Source organism: Geotrypetes seraphini, chromosome 3 (assembly GCF_902459505.1).
Source record: "Geotrypetes seraphini chromosome 3, aGeoSer1.1, whole genome shotgun sequence".
NCBI classification, from domain to species: Eukaryota; Metazoa; Chordata; class Amphibia; order Gymnophiona; family Dermophiidae; genus Geotrypetes; species Geotrypetes seraphini.
This window is the reverse complement of record NC_047086.1, coordinates 140,013,130-140,030,793: the sequence shown is the minus strand read 5'-3', so window position 1 is coordinate 140,030,793 and position 17,664 is coordinate 140,013,130. Positions and strand designations below refer to the sequence as shown.

General features: G+C 46.0%; 1 protein-coding gene across 7 annotated transcripts in view; it reads right to left on the bottom strand.

Annotated features, from left to right (window-relative positions):
• The window catches only part of KHK (ketohexokinase), a 57,213-nt gene extending 49,401 nt beyond the window's left edge, over positions 1 to 7,812 (bottom strand). For 3 of the 7 annotated variants that reach the window (XM_033939660.1, XM_033939661.1, XM_033939663.1), the window contains exons 1-2: positions 6,426 to 7,197; positions 5,812 to 5,928 (exon numbers count right to left, since the gene is read on the bottom strand). In XM_033939660.1, coding sequence (XP_033795551.1) covers positions 5,812 to 5,928; positions 6,426 to 6,517 — 209 coding nt within the window. In that variant the 5' untranslated portion in view covers positions 6,518 to 7,197. Of the gene's footprint in view, positions 1 to 5,811; positions 5,929 to 6,425; positions 7,198 to 7,624 lie in introns of those variants that run through there. The other 4 variants (XM_033939658.1, XM_033939657.1, XM_033939656.1 and 1 more) reach the window with 4 other exon arrangements.
• Between the last annotated feature and the right edge of the window lie 9,852 nt (positions 7,813 to 17,664).

Here is a 17,664-nt window from a genome sequence, read left to right as displayed (position 1 = left end):
TCCCCATGGGAGCACACCGGTCCATACTACAGTTCCTCAACTTCCTCCTGTCTCTGGCAGCAGAATAGAGGTATACCAGACCCAACATTATACACTGCCCCTTGTGTCACTCTTTTCTCAAATATCCAGCCTTACCCCACTCCAAGCCAACTATTTGCCTAGAAAGATGCACCTTGCCCAAGTTGGTCGGTTCCATCCAATGAAGCTGATGCAAGTTTTTTAACTAACCGTGAAAATCCCGTTTTAGCTGCTGATTGAATTCTTTCTGGTTTGCAGCCTTTAGCTGTCTCATAATCCTTTATGAAAACTGCCAGATCGCCCTACTCTTTGAAAAGTGTGCTTCAAGCTGAAGGGAACTATTGGCGAGAAAGAAAATGCTTCTAGGAGAAAAGCTCAAATGCAGAGTTTAGTCTCCGCTCAAGACAGACCCGACATCCTAAAACTACCCGCACAACTTACCATTTTATCCTTTCTCTTTTTCAAGAATCCCTCGAACATTAAATCTTCTGTGCAAGCCAACGCAGTTTTCCTGGGGTCCCCAGCCGGTTGCAGTGGTATAAAGTTCCTCCTTCGTGGGGGGGCATCACACCCCAGGAGTTGGCTCAGCAGGTCTACTTCCTCTTTCTCAAAAGCTCCTGCTCCGGGATAAATACGAGGCTGCCCTGTCGCGTCATGTGCACTGTGAAACCTTGTTGCTGCTTTTGCAACGCACTTTCTTGCTGGGTGCCTCACGGGTTCTTTTCACGACTGCAGAAGGGCTCGCTCAGTATTGTGTATTCACTCCTGCTTTAGGGGGCAAGGGTTGGTAACCGACTTGGCAAGGACGATTTTTTTTTTTTTTTTTACAAATCGATTCGAATCGATTCACCCGATTCAAATCGGTGAATCGATTCGAATTGGAAATCGGGCAGCACTACTCATCTGCAACCCAAAATGGAGCATGGCCATGAGGGGAGGGGGGGAATGGACAGGTTAGTTGTGATGTTATAAAATTCCAGGGTTGTGCACGCAACGTATGCAACAGGATTTACCCCAGGTTCACTTGGTGTAATTCTATGCACCCAAAATTCGTCGCAGGAATTGGTGCTGAGCGCTGTTCTATAAAGGGCATTTAAAGCAGAACAAACTTCATAGAACATAAGAATAGACTTACTGGGTCAGACTAATGGTCCATCTAGCCCAGTATCCCATCTTCACGGAGGCCAATCCAGGTCACTAGTACCTGGCAAAAATCCAAATAGTAGGAGCATTATATGTCACAGATCAAGGGCAAGCAGTGGCTTCTCCCATGTCTGTCTCAATAGCAGTTTATGGACTTTTCCTCCAGGAATTTGTCCAAATCTTTTTAAAAACCAGCTATATTAACCACTCTTAAAATATCTTCTGGCATCACATTCCAGAGCTTAACTATTCTGAGTGAAAAAATATTTAATCCTATTGGTATAAAAAGTAAATGCGCTGTAACTTCATCGAGTGTCCCCTAATCTTTGTAAATCTTGATGCAGTAAAAAAAAAAAAGAAAATCGATCTACTCCACTCAGGATTTTAAAGACTTCGATCATATCTCCCCTCAGCCGACTCTTTTCCAAGCCGAAGAGCCCTAACCTCTTTAGTCTTTCCTCATATGAGAAGAGTTCCATCCCCTTTATCATATTGGTCCCTCTTCTTTGAACCTTTTCTAGTGCCGCTAAATCTTTTTTGAGAACTGAACGCAATACTCAAGGTGAGGTCACACCATTGAGCGATACAGAGGCATTATAACATTCTTAGTCTTGTTTACCATCCCTTTTCTAATAATTCCTAGCATCTTGTTTGCTTTCGTGGCCACTGCCGCACATTGGCCAGAAAGCTTCAGTATACTGTCCACGATGACACCCAGATCTTTTTCTTGAGAGCTGACCCCCAAGGTGGACGCTAGCATCCCTGTGCACTACTTTGCATTTGTCCACATTAAATTTCATCTGCCATTTGGATGCCCAGTCTTCCAATTTCCTAAGGTCTTCCTGCAGTTTTCACAGTCTGAATACGTTTCAACAACTCTGGATAGTTGTGTCATCTGTACTCGTAGTTCCAATTTCTAGATAATTTATAAATAAGTTAAATAGCACCGGTCCCAGCGGCACACCACTATTTACCCTCCTCCACTGAGAAAAATGGCCATTTAACCCTACCCTTTGTTTTCTGTCTGATACAGGTTTTTATTAAAATTTGATAAACACGCTTTTATAATAAATTCAAAGCGATGAACATAAAATAAAAATAAAATTTTATAAATATTTAAGATGTACAATGGACTAAACCAGGGGTGTCCAACCTTTTGGCTTCCCTGGGCCACATTGGCCAAAAAAAATGTTTCTGGGGCCGCACAAACGCTGCAGCAAGACAGAGGGAGCCAGCAAGATGGTAAACACCCAGGGGCAGCAGAGGAAAACACTGCATCACCCTCAACCGAGGCCGCACAAAATACTTCACGGGGACTAAACTATGGACTAGAGAGCTGCACGGGAACGGGGACGACGGGAATCCCGCGGGACCCGCGGGCATCCCGCGGGTTCCCTCTTCGGGTCACGGGGATCCAGTGGGGACGCCCCTAGGGTCGCGGAAATCCCATGGGGATGCCCCCTAGGGTTGCGGGGATCCCGTGGGGACGCCCCCTAGGGTCGCGGGGTTCCTGCGGGGCTGGATGTACTAAGTCCCGCGGCTTTTCTCCCTACCTGCTCTGCTTGCAGCACAGAGCCGAACAGAAGTCTTGCCGACGTCAGCGCTGACGTCGGGAAGACTTCCGTTCGGCTCTGTACTGTAAGGCAGGGTAGGTAAGGAGGAGTAGCCTCGCGGCTCGAGTGGCTACCAAGGGAGGGGGGGCGGTCCGCCCCGCCCCGGGTGCAGCACAGTCGGCCAGGTCCCTTTACTTTTGTGGCGCTAACCCGACCGACCGACCGACAACAGCCCTGGTCTGACAAACCTCCCTGCCCTTAACCGCGAATCTAAATTACCTTCATACAGCAGCTGTAAGGAGGAAATTTAGATTCGCGGTTAAGGGCAGGGAGGTTTGTCAGACCGGGGCTGTTGTCGGTCTGTCGGTCGGGGAAGTGCCACAAAAGTAAGGGGACCTGGTCGGCTGTGCTGTACCCGGGGCGGGAGAGAAGGAGGGGGGGAGAAGGACGCTGAAAGCACTGGGGAAGACAAAGGGGTGGGGAAGGACGCTGAAAGGCCATGGGGAAGACGGGGGGAGGGGGGGAAGGACACTGAAAGCATTTGTGGAAGACAGAAGGGGAGGACGCTGACAGGACATGGGGAAGACGGGGGGGGAGGAGAAGGACGCTGAAAGGACATGGGGAAGATGAGGGGGGGTGGAGAAGGACGCTGAAAGGCCATGGGGAAGACGGGGGGGTGTAGAAGGACGCTGAAAGGCCATGGGGAAGACGGGGGGTGGAGAAGGATGCTGAAAGGCCATGGGGAAGATGGGGGGGGAGAAGGACGCTGAAAGGAAATGAGGAAGAGAGAGTGGGGAGAAGACGCTGACAGGGAAGAAGACTATGGGGGGAGCGGAGGGAAGAAGATGGGTGCCAGACCAATTTGGAAGGGGGGAGAAAGGGAGAGGCACAGTAACAGAGCAAATGGAAGACGCAGAAGGAAGAGAGACAGTGGATGGAAGGAACTGAATGAGAACATGAGGAAAGCAGAAACCAGGCAACAAAGGTAGGAAAAGAATTCTATTTCTTTTTTTTTGCTTCAGGATAAAATAGTATATTAGTTGTGTTGATAAAAATTTATAAACAAAAGAGGCTCTGGTAGAAACCCATTTACAAAGTATGTATTCTTCCCAATTAATATTTCCAAATTAATAAAGTCTTTTTGCTTATTTGTAAATGGGTTTCTACCAGAGCCTTTAATTCAGTAGCATAATTAAATGAAATAACTATTTCAGAAGTTTATAGGGATGGGCGGGGACGGAGGGGATTCCTCACGGGGACGGGCGGGGACGGAGGAGATTCCTCGCGGGGACGGGTGGGGACGGAGGGATTCCTCACGGGGACGGGTGGGATTTCTGTCCCCGCGCAACTCTCTACTATGGACACCTTACATGGAAACGGAAGGGAAAAGGGCAGGACTACAATTTTTTTAAGGAGAATTGCACAATTAAGGAAAAAACATGAAGGATGGGGGACCCTGTTGCCTTAAAGTGCCTATTCTTCAATGAAATTGTAGCTTAATGGCGGGCAAAAGAGATCCGGGGCTTTATCCTAAGCTAATTCCCGAAAGCATCTATGAAGAGGAAGCTCTTTAGTGAGCTTTTAAACCGTTCTAATATTGTTTCTTCCCGGAAATAAATAGGTAAGTGATTCCATTGCTGGGCAGCTGTAACAGAGAATATTTCATTTCGCCTTATATTGATTTCCTTTAAAGATTTTAGTTTGTTGATCTTAGAGATCTAGATGTAGAATATGGTCCAAAAAAGGTGGTAGTTTTGACTGTCTGATTTTGAACATTAAAAGGGCTAATTTATAGGAAATTATATGTTGGATTAGAAGCCAATGAGCAGTTTTTAGTAGTGGGGTAACATGGTCGTACTTTTTTGAATTGGTAATGATTTTTATTGCACTTGAATCCTATCCCATGACTCTTTAAAGAATATGATTTCAGCACAGGTCTTTCTGGTGCCATTTAGAGCTCCTTTTACGAAACCGCGTTAGCGGTTTAACGTGCGTAATAGCGCGCGCTAATTTGCCGGCCGCGCTAGCCGCTACCACCTCCTCTTGAGCAGGCAGTAGTTTTTCAGCTAGCTCGGGAGTTAGCACGCACTAAAAAGCTGCATGTGATAAAGCCACTAACGCGGCTTCGTAAAAGGAGCCCTTAATGAATCTAGTCCTTAGTGCCTAATTGTACAGTCAGTCTCAAATTAAAGTATGAGGAGGCTAATGTGTGAAAATTTAGTGCAAGCATGTTCATTGTGGTATACTTCTCCCTCCATATTTGCGGGTTCAGCACTCGTGACTTCAATTATTTGCGTTTATTTATCTTGCTGGCCCCAAATGACATCATCCTGGAGTGCCAAGGAAAAGTTTGGTGCTTTTTTTCAGCACTTGCTTCAGCGTGGTCAGTCAAACAGCAGCATGCAGAGAGAAAATTTGCGATTTCATAGTATTCGCAAGGGATTTAACCAAAATACCACAAATAAAATAGAAAAAAAGTTATTTGCATTTTTTGGCATTCATAAGCCGGCTTTGCCCCTTGCCCCTTGCCCCCACGAATATGGAGGGAGAAGTATAATTGTGAAAGCTGAGTGGATGTGTATGCCCAGGGTTATCGTATTGCTCCATAAAAGCAAAGGAAAGCAACAGAAGTAAAACCTGGATGTCTCAATACGTCCTCCTTATTCTGGAGCCTTATGGTAACCCTATTTTATGCCTCCAGGAGATTTCTGGGAAACTGCTCTAGGCACCATTCCTCATGGACTATTCAAGTCTCCCGATATAATACCATGGTAGCAGTGTGCAGTCCAAACTTTTTAATTTGGTTTACTTTCTTGCATTGTTTACAGGAATTTTAATTTATTTAGGGGGGGGGTCCCCATCCCTCATTTTGGGGACAGTATTGGAAAGAGTTCACATTATTCCCAACATAAGAAACATCTGAAATTTCTGTTGGTTTTTTCCCCTGTTTTGGATTGTAGAAAAATGGACATCCCTAAATAATAGTGAATTAGCAAAATGGGGACCTAAAAAGTATCTAAAAAGTTGATTTCCCTGGTGAGAAGCCTGGGGCCCTGCTACTCATCTCTTCCATTTCAGCTAAAGTCTTTTTACTTACTTTCCCACATGTCCTGCTGCCAGGGATCCCATGAAGGCACAGGGTGCTCCCAACTGTGCCAAGACAGTGCAGGAGTTTGAAGCATTGCCCCCACGTTGCCAGCGCTGAGACAAACATCTGGAAGAATACAACAAGGAAGGGGAGGGGTGAGGGTAAAGAAAACATATTTGGCATTTTCACTGCTCAGCCCACACCGAAGTGAACGTTCATTAAATGAGGGCGAGGGGAGCTACCGGAGGGAGTCTTAGCTGTACAGAGTTCTTGACAAGCCCAAATTACCGAAAAGAAGTCAATGTATGGATAAATTATACCAAACATATTTTCTGAAAACATTTTGGGGTCAACATACAAAACAATTTGCAGTAACTTTCAGGAAAGACTCCTGTCCAGTTTAAGCTGAGTCAGGGATGTTTGATATCGTTTCAGTCTTTGCAGCAGAAATTCGCCTTGCCATTCTCACAATGAGCTGTCTACTCTGGAGTGACAGGTTTAGCTTTACTTAGCATCCTCATAACCTGACAATAAAAGTTCCCATTCAGAAACAGGCTCTGGCTTTAAGCCTATGCCACAGAAAAGGCACAGGAGAACGTTTTCCATATGATTCCTAAACGCACCTGGTGTCTGTGTCCTCCTCTGGGTACTTATCCACCACGCTGATGATATCCAGACACACAAGTCCAATACACAGGATCTTCTTTTCCCCCATTACACTCCAGTTCCAGAGATCTCCCTTCCAGTAGGAATTACAAATTCGTCATCTGTTGGCTCCTCACAGCCAGTCTGTTTGCATCTATATACGCTCATATACCGCAGGAAAATCTAGAAATAATTGGGTAGGAAGATCAGATTCACCAAGTGTATTTGGTTTGTCCTGCTCCCCCGGTATCGTTCAGTCTGCAGGTCATGCAGCTCTTTGTGTCTGCTAGCTTGCACTTCACACTTAAAATTATTAAAAGAAAATTCACCCATGCACCTTCACAGGACGATGCATCATTTCCTACATCAGACAGCTTTCCTGGACTTGCTTCACTCCTGCAAGCCACACATATAACAAATAAAGCATTGCGATGCAGGTTGAAAGGTCCTGCTGAGCTGGCGTCAGTCCAAGCCACTACTTAATCAACAACCAAGCGCAGAAGACTGTGTGTGTAGCCTGCACTTTCTGCCTCCCCTTGGCTAGTTACAGCTAGAATTAGGCCTCCGCCGTTCGCAGCCTGCGATATATTCATATAACCTTCCCAGCTTTAGCATTTGCTTACTGGTTGCCATGCATTCATTGAGGGGATCAGCCTCGGTTCTCCCCAGTCGCATGGCCCAGCCCTGCCGGGCTCTAATCCCTTCCCCTATCAGTACAGTTTCGATCGTTAGCCCATGTCCCCTCTCCAATCCAGCTCGCGCAAGTGCTTTACTCCGCCCACCCCGCACCATAGCCAATCAGTGCGAAGCGCTGCTAGGTTAGCTACCATTTAATACTCTAGCGCAGGGGTAGGGAACTCCGGTCCTCCAGAGCCGTATTCCAGTCGGGTTTTCAGGATTTCCTCAATGAATATGCATGAGATCTGTTTGCATGCACTGCTTTCAATGCATATTCATTGAGGAAATCCTGAAAACCCGACTGGAATTCGGCTCTCGAGAACCGGAGTTCCCTACCCCTGCTCTAGCACCTTAAACCACTGTTTCTCAACTTCTTCAAGCCAAGAACCCTCGAAGTCTAATAAATATCAACCCCAGACCTGCCCAGGCTCCGCCACTGACCCCACCCCTATAATACTACTAATTGTAATGCAATTTCTTCCTTTTTTTTTACTCTTACCAACACGCATGCGCTGAGAGGCATAGACCTTTTTTATGGTATTCCATGCTTTCAAGTTCTTCAAAAGTAGTAGTGCTTCTTTGGTCTTTTTTTTGTAATTCTCTACCTTATCTTCAACCACTAGAACTAGAGGAACTTCTGGGATCTATCTCTTCAAAGTTGCAGTGACCCTTGGACATAGCCAGTGCTGGGAGGGCTGAAGCTGCCAGGACAGAGCAAATGACGTAACACTTCTGGGTTGTGTTCACATAGCGGTGCCAGCGCCTCCACGTTTTGGTTGGGGCAAACATGCGACCACCACGACATATTTTCAAAAGCACCTTGGCCAGAGCGATGAGTGCCACCACCTCGCGCACAGGAAATATAAGCAACAGCCCAGTGCCCCACGATTCAGCACTGGTTTGGTGTCGTGCTAGTTCACTCACAGCATAGGGCTGCCTGTTATTCTTACGTAAATTCGTGTGAACAAAATTTACAATATCCGGGCGAACGGGAGCCTTGAAGACAGCTGGCGGTGTAACCTTTTATGCCCGATGCCTCCCCTTTTTCTGAATACACCGATATTAAAGAATGCGCGCATACACCATGGCTCGCAGAGGGTCCCTCGGCTCGATCGAGCTCCACACTCCTCTCTCAACAGCATAATGGCAACCACAAAATTAAAAAACAAACACACCACAAAGCACGCTGTATGCAGAGAAAATGTTAATTATCATTTATATTCGGGGTTTTTTCAAAGGTTGGTTTGGGTTTGCTGATGGGTGTACAGATGCTCTAGGGTCCAGTGCATATTTGAAGTGTTGCTTTTTCCATGATAGGGTCTTTGTTATATAACGTTTGAAAGTTAAATACTGGAATGGTAAATTTGCTCTAGTTCCTGAGTGACTCTTTTGTATCATTTCACAACATGCCAAGCACTGATGGAGGGGGGAGGGGCAGGCAGGGATGCGGGATCCCCACCAGCGGCCACCTCTACAGATGAGCGGGAATTGGTGGCCAGGCCAGGCCCCCAACAAGTGACCCACATACCCCCAAGGGTACGCATACTGCGTGTTGAGAAACACTGCTCTAGATTAGTGGCAAGCCTTGCAAAGTTAGCTGTGCTAACCACACAGAAAAAGCGGTTTATCAAGTCCCGTTTCCAAATACAATTCAAACTCCTCTTACTGACCTACAAATGCATTTACTCAGCTGCTTCTCACTACCTCTCTTCACTTATCTCCACCTTCCCCCACCCCCCAGCTCCACTCAGATGGTAAGTCCCTTCTATTTGTGCCCTTCTCTTCCTCTGCCAACTCCAGCTGTCCCTTCTAACTTGCTGTGTTGTATGCTTGGAACAAACTGCCTGAATCCCTACGGTGGGCTCTGTCTCTGGCAGTGCTCAAGGCTCAGTTAAAAGCCCACCTCTTCCAGAGTGCTTTCAACTCCTGACTCCTCTCACCTCAACCCTATATGCCATGTCTGTCTGTCTATCCAAGTTAGATTGTAAGCTCTTCCAAGCAGGGATCGTCTATTTAGTGTCAAAATATACAGCGCTGTGTACACCAGGGGTGTCCAACCTTTTGGCTTCCCTGGGCCGCATTGGCTGAAAAAAATGTTTCTGGGGCCGCGCAAACGCTGCAGCAAGGCAGAGGAGGGTGCCAGCAAGACGGTAAACACCCGGGAGCAGCAGAGGAAAACACTACATTGCCCTCGACCGGGGCCACATGGGCCACAGGTTGGACACCCCTGGTGTACACCTTTCAGCACTATATAAGTGATAAATAGTAGAAGTACCGTATTTTCACGTAGATAACGCGCACCCGTGTAAAACGCGCACACGGGTATAGCGTGCGGGAAACCCAAATATATGTAAAAAAATTTTTGTATACCGCGCACACCCGTATACCGCGCATGCTGCTCGACTCTCCTTTCGCCCGCCTCGACTCTCCTCTGGCCACCCCAAGTCTCCTTTTGCCCGCCCCGACTCTCCTCTCCCCCTTGAAGTCCTGTCCCCACTCTGAAAGCCTGATGCCCCCCCCCGATGTCCGATTCACCCCCCCCACCCCGAAGGACCGCTCGCACCCCCACCCCGAAGGACCGCTCGCACCCCCACCATGAAGGACCGCTCGCACGTACCCGACTCCCCGACATGATCGGGGCAAAAGGGAGCCCAAGCCCTCTTGCCCCGCCGACTCCCCAACTCCCCGACAATATCGGGCCAGGAGGGAGCCCAAGCCCTCCTGGCTCTGGCGACCCCCCCCCCCCCCCCGCTAGTTGTTCGGGCTAGGAGGGAGCCAAAACCCTCCTGGCCACGGCGACCCCCTACCCCCACGACACCCCCACCCCCCTTCCCCGTACCTTTGTGTTGTTGGCCAGACAGACAGGAGCCAAACCCGCCTGTCCGGCAGGCAGCCAATGACGGAATGAGGGCCCAACCCGACCATGTGCCCAAGGCCCCGCCTTCAGGAGGGACCTAAGGCTCCCGGGCCTATTCTAATTGGCCCAGGCGCCTTAGGCCCCACCAGAAGGCGGAGCTTTGGGACGGATGGGCCAATCTGGCCTCATTCCGTCGTTGGCTGCCTGCCGGACAGGCGGGTTTGGCTCCTGTCTGTCCGGCCAACAACACAAAGGTACGGGGAAGGGGGGTGGGGGTGTCGTGGGGGTCGGCCAGGGGGGGTCGCGGGTCGGCTGGGGGGGCGGTCGGAGGTTCTTGGGGGGGCGGTCGTTGGGGGGAGGGGGGTTTGTTTCGAGGGCTGGAGGGCCTGGGATCCCTCCTGCCCGTAATGTAGTGCGGGGTGGGGGTAGGGGGGATGCCGTGGCCAGGAGGGTTTGGGCTCCCTCCTGGCCCGAACAACTAGCGGGGGAGGGGGGGTCGCCAGAGCCAGGAGGGCTTGGGCTCCCTTTTGCCCCGATCATGTCGGGGAGTTGGGGAGTCGGCGGGGCAAGAGGGCTTGGGCTCCCTTTTGCCCCGATCGTGTCGGGGAGTCGGGGGGGGGGCAAGAGGGCTTGAGCTCCCTTTTGCTCCGATCGTGTCGGGGAGTCGGGGGGGGGCAAGAGGGCTTGCGGGGGGGGGGGGGTGAATCGGATGTCGGGGGGTGGGGAACTATGTAAAAAAAATTTTGTACAACGCGCTCACGCGTATAACGCGCAAGGCTATGCACGGTTTGTAAAATCGTGTATAACGCACGCATTATATGCGTGAAAATACGGTAGTAGTTCTGTCCCCTTTACCCATGCACACGCTTTATGCAGTTATTTCAGAGATCGGAAGTCATTTGAAAGAATAAAGAAAGGATGGTATAGTATGGCTAAGCAGAAGTACATAAGAACATAAGAAAGCTTGAGTAAATTGTTCTGAGCTCTCCTGGGAGGAAGGCATAGAAAATTGAATAAATAAATAAACATAAGAGTTGCCATATTGGGACAGACTGAAGGTTCATCAAGCCTAGTATCCTGTTTCCAACAGTTGCTAACCCAGGTCACAAGTATCTGCCAAGATCCTAAAAAGTAAAACAGATTTTATGCTGCTTATCCAACTCCGTATTAAAATGGGAAAACGGAAAAAAGAAGACCCAATTTTCCACAGAAAGAAGGAGCAATCCAAACCCAAAGGGACTGTGGAAACTACAACGTTCTTGACTTTACTCTTTTTTTCCTTGCAAAAATCTTTGAATGATGTTGACAACTTATCCATATTAGTAATATTGGATAAGTTGTCAACATCATTCGAAATAAAGAGTAAAGTCAAGAACGTTGTAGTTTCCACAGTCCCTTTGGGTTTGGTTTATCCAACTCCACCAGAAGTGCCTTCAGTCATCTGCTACCTTCTCTGTGAAGTAGTATTTCCTGATGTTACTCCTAAGGTTACCACCCTACAACGTCATCTCTTCTAGTTCTGTCTCCCATCGCTGGAAAATATTTTTTTATATACTAATACCTTCCAAGTATTTTAAACATCTGTGTAATATCTCCCTTGCTCTTCCTTTTTTTTTTCTAGAATATGCATATTCAGGTCTTCAACTTTTACATGTCTTTTAACATAAATCACAAAAAAAAAGAGAAGAAACAATTGCATCAAATCAAGAAGAAAACAAAAGAAGCAGAGAGGACCGGTCTTTCAACCCAAAAAGTGGAACATAAAAATGGACCTGATATGGACTGTGTTTTAGCCACTAGGCCTGTATCAGGAATCCTCAAAATAGTCCACTCAACAAATAGCACAGTAAAATGGAGCTTGTGTAGGGTCTTAACATTGGAGCTGAAGCTCACATAAACACCATACCATTGTTTGTTGCCTTCCTCTCTGTACCTTTCCTAGCAACAGGAGGAATGCTACTCCCTCTTGCCTCAGGGTCTGTCTCTTCAAAAAAATGGTGCCTCGCCCCTGCCCAGAGCATCCTGGGATGGTCCAGGAGGGGGGCCTAAGCACATGTGGTTCTTAGGTCCCTCTCAGTGCATCACAGGTGTTATATTGGCTTAGCCTAAGCCTAAGCTAAACTGTTCCATGTTGGTATGATGGCTTAGCCAGCCAAAGGAAGGAAACTGCTTTGAGCTTGTAATGTTTATGCCGATCAGATTTCTCTGTGCTTTGAGGAACTGCTCCTGCTGTTACCTTCTTTTTGATTTACCCTTCCCCGGTAACTGGAAAATTCTGAGTGGTATTAAAGGTCACCTCTAATACCTAGTAGACTAGAGCCACTAGAAGACTCTTCAGTACCAATGATACCACTACCACTAAAGCAGTTATGAAATAAGAAAAGGAGAGACATGGCTGTCAGGGCTCTTCTAGTGCTGTCTGCCAAACTGATTAACCATAATCTCTACTGTCTACGACAGTGGTCTCAAACTCAAACCCTTTGCAGGGCCACATTTTGGATTTGTAGGTAATTGGAGAGCCTCAGAAAAAATAGTTAAATCTTATTAAAGAAATGACAATTTAGCTAAGTCTTAATAATAATATTGTAATTTATAGCTAAAGAGACATATGATCAAGACACTTTTATTTTACTTTTGTGATTATGATAAACATACCGTGGGCCTCAAAATAGTACCTGGTGGGCCGCATGTGGCCCCCGGGCCGCGAGTTTGAGACCACTGGTCTACGATGATATTTCTTAAGAGTTAAATGAAAGACTATTTTCTACTTATTTAAATTATTACTAGTAAGATTATTTTCTGATTTGGGAGCCATACTGTACATCTGTTGTCAAAGTGCTGATTTCACCAAAGGAACTGTAAATCACTGGGAAGTCCTTACAGAGTAATTTTTCCTCTTGGGGAGGGCCCCAGAGTGAATCACGATTGCTTATGTAACTGTGTTTCAACCATAATATTAAAAAATATATACAATAAGCATATCAATAAAGAAAAATAGTAAATACATTATCCTGCTAGCACTGAGTGAGACCTAAATTGTCTCACTTTCACTAGAGAGAAAAAGGCCCCCATTCATCAATTTAAGAAAAGATAAAACATATCCAAAACTTGAGTTGTTAACAGACACTCGTGACACCTAATCTTTGTTTCCCCCTCCACCCAAATACAGTAACTGTGAGCAGTACCAAACCTCCCCCAATCTCGTAAATAACCCACTCCTTCTGCGTGGATGGCCTTTTTGGCCTCATATGATGCTATCAATGGGAAACAGAGCAGGTCCAACATTGGTCCAGGAGAGGTAGATGTAAAGAGCTCAACCGAAGAAGCTTGGAACTTTATTGAGTGGGAAAAAGCTTGGAAACATCAACTACAGCAGAGCTCATTTTCGGGGTGCTTCACAAGTACTCTGGTACAGACAGCATCTTCTTCCATGTTAATGATCTTTGTGTAACTCCCCTTTCCTCTGTTTTCTGGACATAACAAAGTGAGGTGAAGGGTATAATGTGAAACACATTTTAGATCTCTTGTTCTTGCACACAGATCTTTGAAATGCAATGAGGGGCTTGTTGGACTTAGTCACCAGACCTGTACCATGACCAGAGGTCTGACTAGTTTGTGCTTATTTTCAGTCTTTTTATTTTACTTTGGTTAACAAGAACTCTTGCTAACTTATACCACCATTTAGGGCGCTAGCTGCTACCGCCTCCTCTTGAGCAGGCAGTAGTTTTTCGGGTAGCGCGCGCTAATCTGGTGCGTGCACTAAAAATGCTAGCGCACCTTTGTATAAGGAGCCCTTAATTTCCCTGGCAAATTAGAAATTGATTATTTTTTTAAACACTTGCAGATGTGCGTCAAGAATCATAGAAGGACCTTGGAACACTAGCAGAGCATAATGGAAAAATGTTGTGGCTTCAGTTGTGGACCTGGTTGCTTCTGCAGTTTATAAAAACAGCATTCAGAAGTGCTCCATTATTGTGCTTTGGCATAATAAAAAAATTAGTTCTTGAAAAATATTAAAGAGAGGGGTTTGATATACCGCCTTTCAGTGGTTGCAATGAAAGCAGTTTACCTAAGTATATGCAGGCGCAATGGAGGGTTAAGTGACTTGCCCAGAATCGCAGGGAGCTGCAGCGTGAACTGAACCCAGTTCCTGTGTATCTCAGGCTACTCTGCCACTCCAATGGTATAAGAATTTAAGGCCCCCTATATCAAGCCACGTTAGGGTTTTTTTTTTATCACCAGCCGCTGCGGTAAAAGCAGAGCATCGGAGCTTTTAATGCAGTGGCCGGCAATAAATAACCCTAACACGACTTAATAAAAGGGGGCCTAAGCTGCTTCATTTTAATGTGACATACTGAAATAGGATTCTAATGTACAGGGCCGATATTAGGGAAAGGTGAGAGGGGTGGCCGCACTGGGCTTTGCGACCCAGCATGTCCTCTTCGTGTCTCTACCTCCATCTGAAGGCTCCCTTACCGTCCTGCTAACTTTAAAAAAAAAAAAGCATTTTGCTGTGATGGGGGTTGCAGACATGGCAGCGGCTCTGATACTCTGCCTTTAGCCTCCCCAATGCTGTCCTTCTACCAAGGTCTGCCTCCCTCTAATGCAACTTCCTGTTTTCCACCTCAGTGGACCATGGTAGAGGGACAGGGTATCAGAGCCACTGCCATGCTGGTGACTCCCTGCACAGCAAAATGCATTTTTTTAAAAGTCCAGCAAAAGGTGAGAGAGAGTTCAGACAGGGGTACAGGGAAGAGGAGGACATGCAGGTTCATGGGGCCCACTGGAGCAGCAAGTATACTGGGGAGAGGGGGTTCAAAGAGAGAGGGAAATGCTGGATTGGAGTGGAAAGAGGTGAAGGGGAAGAAATGATGGGCCTGAAAACAGAGGACAGGGGAAGAGATATGGTGGACAATGGGATAGAGGGAGTGAAGAGAAAGATGGGAGAGTGGTTTGAAGGGAGAAGACAGTACTGGATGGGTGGGCAATTGGGAAAAGAAAGTGAGAGATTGTGGACCTAGTGGTAGTGGAAAGGGAGAGAGAGATACTGGATGGAGGGCAGTCTGGAAGAAAAAGAGAAAAGCTGGATCTGGGGAGGAAAGAGAGAGAGAGAGAGAGAGAGAAATGTTTGGTTTTGGGGTGGAATAGAGGAAGAAATAAAGCATTTATTTCCCCTTTCCATCTCTTTGTTCAGCATCAAGGGGGCAGGGGAGAAAAAGAGTAGAAAAGAGACATAAACTAATGTTGGACCATGGAGGAGGTAGGAAGAGAGAGGAGAAGCAATAGACTAATGGGGGCTGGAGGGAAAGAGGTGGGACAGGAAGATGCTAGGAAGTATAGAGATGTCAGGCAATGAGAGTGGGGTAAGCTACAAGAGTGGAGAAAGGGAGTTGGAGTTCTGGAAATTGGGAACCATATGGAAGAGTTCAAAAGGGGATGAAGATGAGTGAGAAGAACACAGTGAATACAGAGAGATAGTAGAAATGTGGTAATGGGGAGGATGGGAAAGGGGTGAGATCAGAAATGGGAGAGCTAAGGACCAAGAGAAGATGAACTATTAACTTGAAAATTAAAAAGAAAGAGAAGGGTGAGAAAGGAGGTGAAATTTGGGTGGACAGAGGCAGAAAAAAGGAAGAATAGAGCTAAAAAGGAAAAATCAATATTTTAGAGACAGGTATAGTGAGGGAATGAGAGAAAAATGGACAGCGGACACTGGAAAGAAAAGAGTGGCATAGTGGTTAGAGCAGTTGGCTCAAACTTGTGGCTTGGGGGCCACATGCGGCCCGCCAGGTACTATTTTGAGACCCTCAGTATGTTTATCATAATCACAAAAGTAAAATAAAACAGTTTCTTGATCATATGTCTCTTTAGCTATAAATTACAATATTATTATTAAGATTTAGCCAAAAGGAAAGATTTATAAACTATAGAGTTTTACCTCATGCAAAATTGTCATTTCTTTAATAAGACATTAACTATTTTTTCTGAGGCCCTCCAAGTATCTACAAATCCAAAATGTGGCCCTGCAAAGGGTTTGAGTTTGAGACCACTGGGTTAGAGCAACAGCCTCAGCACCCTGAGGTTATGGGTTTAAATCCCATGTTGCTCCTTGTGACCCTGGGCAAGTCACTCAGTCCTCCATTGCCCTAGGTACATTAGATAGATTGTGAGCCCACTGGGACAGATAGGGAAATGCTTGAGTACCTGACTGTAAACCACTTAGATAATGTTGATAGGCGGTATATAAATACCTAAAATAAATTTAGCAGAATACAGACAAGAAAGCAGAAAAGAGAAACTGGACCAAGATGATGGAAAAGCAAAATTTTAAGATAGAAAAATGTGTTCTATTTTGAATTTATTAACTGTAAAATGTTAGTTTTTGGATATGTGCATCAGAGATGTTTTTATATTGTATTCAGCAGTGTAACCAGATGGCTGATATGGAGGGGGGCTTGGCTGTGCTTATCTATGAGTAACATGTAAAGTAATATTCAAAGGCCCAGATATAATCCATGCAGTTCTGCATGAACAGCTTGGGGTGGGGCATTATAAAGCTACATTTTCCTCAGTGACACCTCTCTATCTGCAAGGGATCTCTGGGATTTGTCTTTCTCTTCACTCCTCTACAATAAATTAACAGCACAAGCATAGTGGTGTTTGTACTAATTATTAAGTTGGGAGAGGAAAATATCAATTATTATTAACCAGTAATAAAATAGCATTTTTGTTCAAAATTTTACCAAGCAAAGGTTACTGCAGGTTTCAGTAACCCACATTATCTCAGAACTGTGGGTTAATGAATCTTGGGGTATATTTTTCTTTGAATGGCAGTGGTCAGGAATTTTACATATTCCTGGCTGCAGCCCACTATGTTTTGGAAAGCTGGGTCTGATAGATAAAAACATGAATTCTCTGTCTCTTAAAATTTTCAAACAAACTGTACTAACGGCCCAACATCCCTTCTACTCAACACTTTGTAGAAGTAGATCGCTCTCAGACCCCCACCCCTCGTTCCAATGCTCATTCTGCCTCTCCGTTCCATTGTTCGAGACCAGGGATAGGTAATTCCAATCCTCAAGAGCCACAGGAGGTTAGGTTTTCAGGATACCCACAATGAATATTTATTGTGGATATCCTGAAAACCTGACCTGCCTGTGGCTCTCGAGGACCGGAATTGCCTACCCCTGTTCTAGACCAGTGTTTCCCAAGTTGGTCCTGGAGTACTTACCCCCTTGCCACTCAGGTTTTCAGAATATCTACAATGAATATATATGAAAGAAATTTACATATAATGGAGGTAGTGTATGAAAATCAAGTTCATGAATACTCATTGTGGATATCCTGAAAATCTGAATGGCAAAGGGGTACTCCAGGGCCGACTTGGGAAGTACTGTTCTAGACTCCTCCATGGGCGTTATCAGGATCCAAGCCAGGGGGTGCAAATGATCATAGACTGAGAGAACCACACTGGGATTGGACTCAAGTTTGAATGCATAGGTGTAAGCTAAGTAGGCAGACTTTGGCTCAACGTTGAAGGTTGGAGGACATGACAAAATTGGCCATTGGAAAAAATGTTTTTATTTTAAACCTATTCTTCAACTTACATTAAAACAATTTTTCTTCTATCTGCCCTAAACCTTACCAGAACTTCCTTTTCTATTTCTATCCTTCTTTCCCGA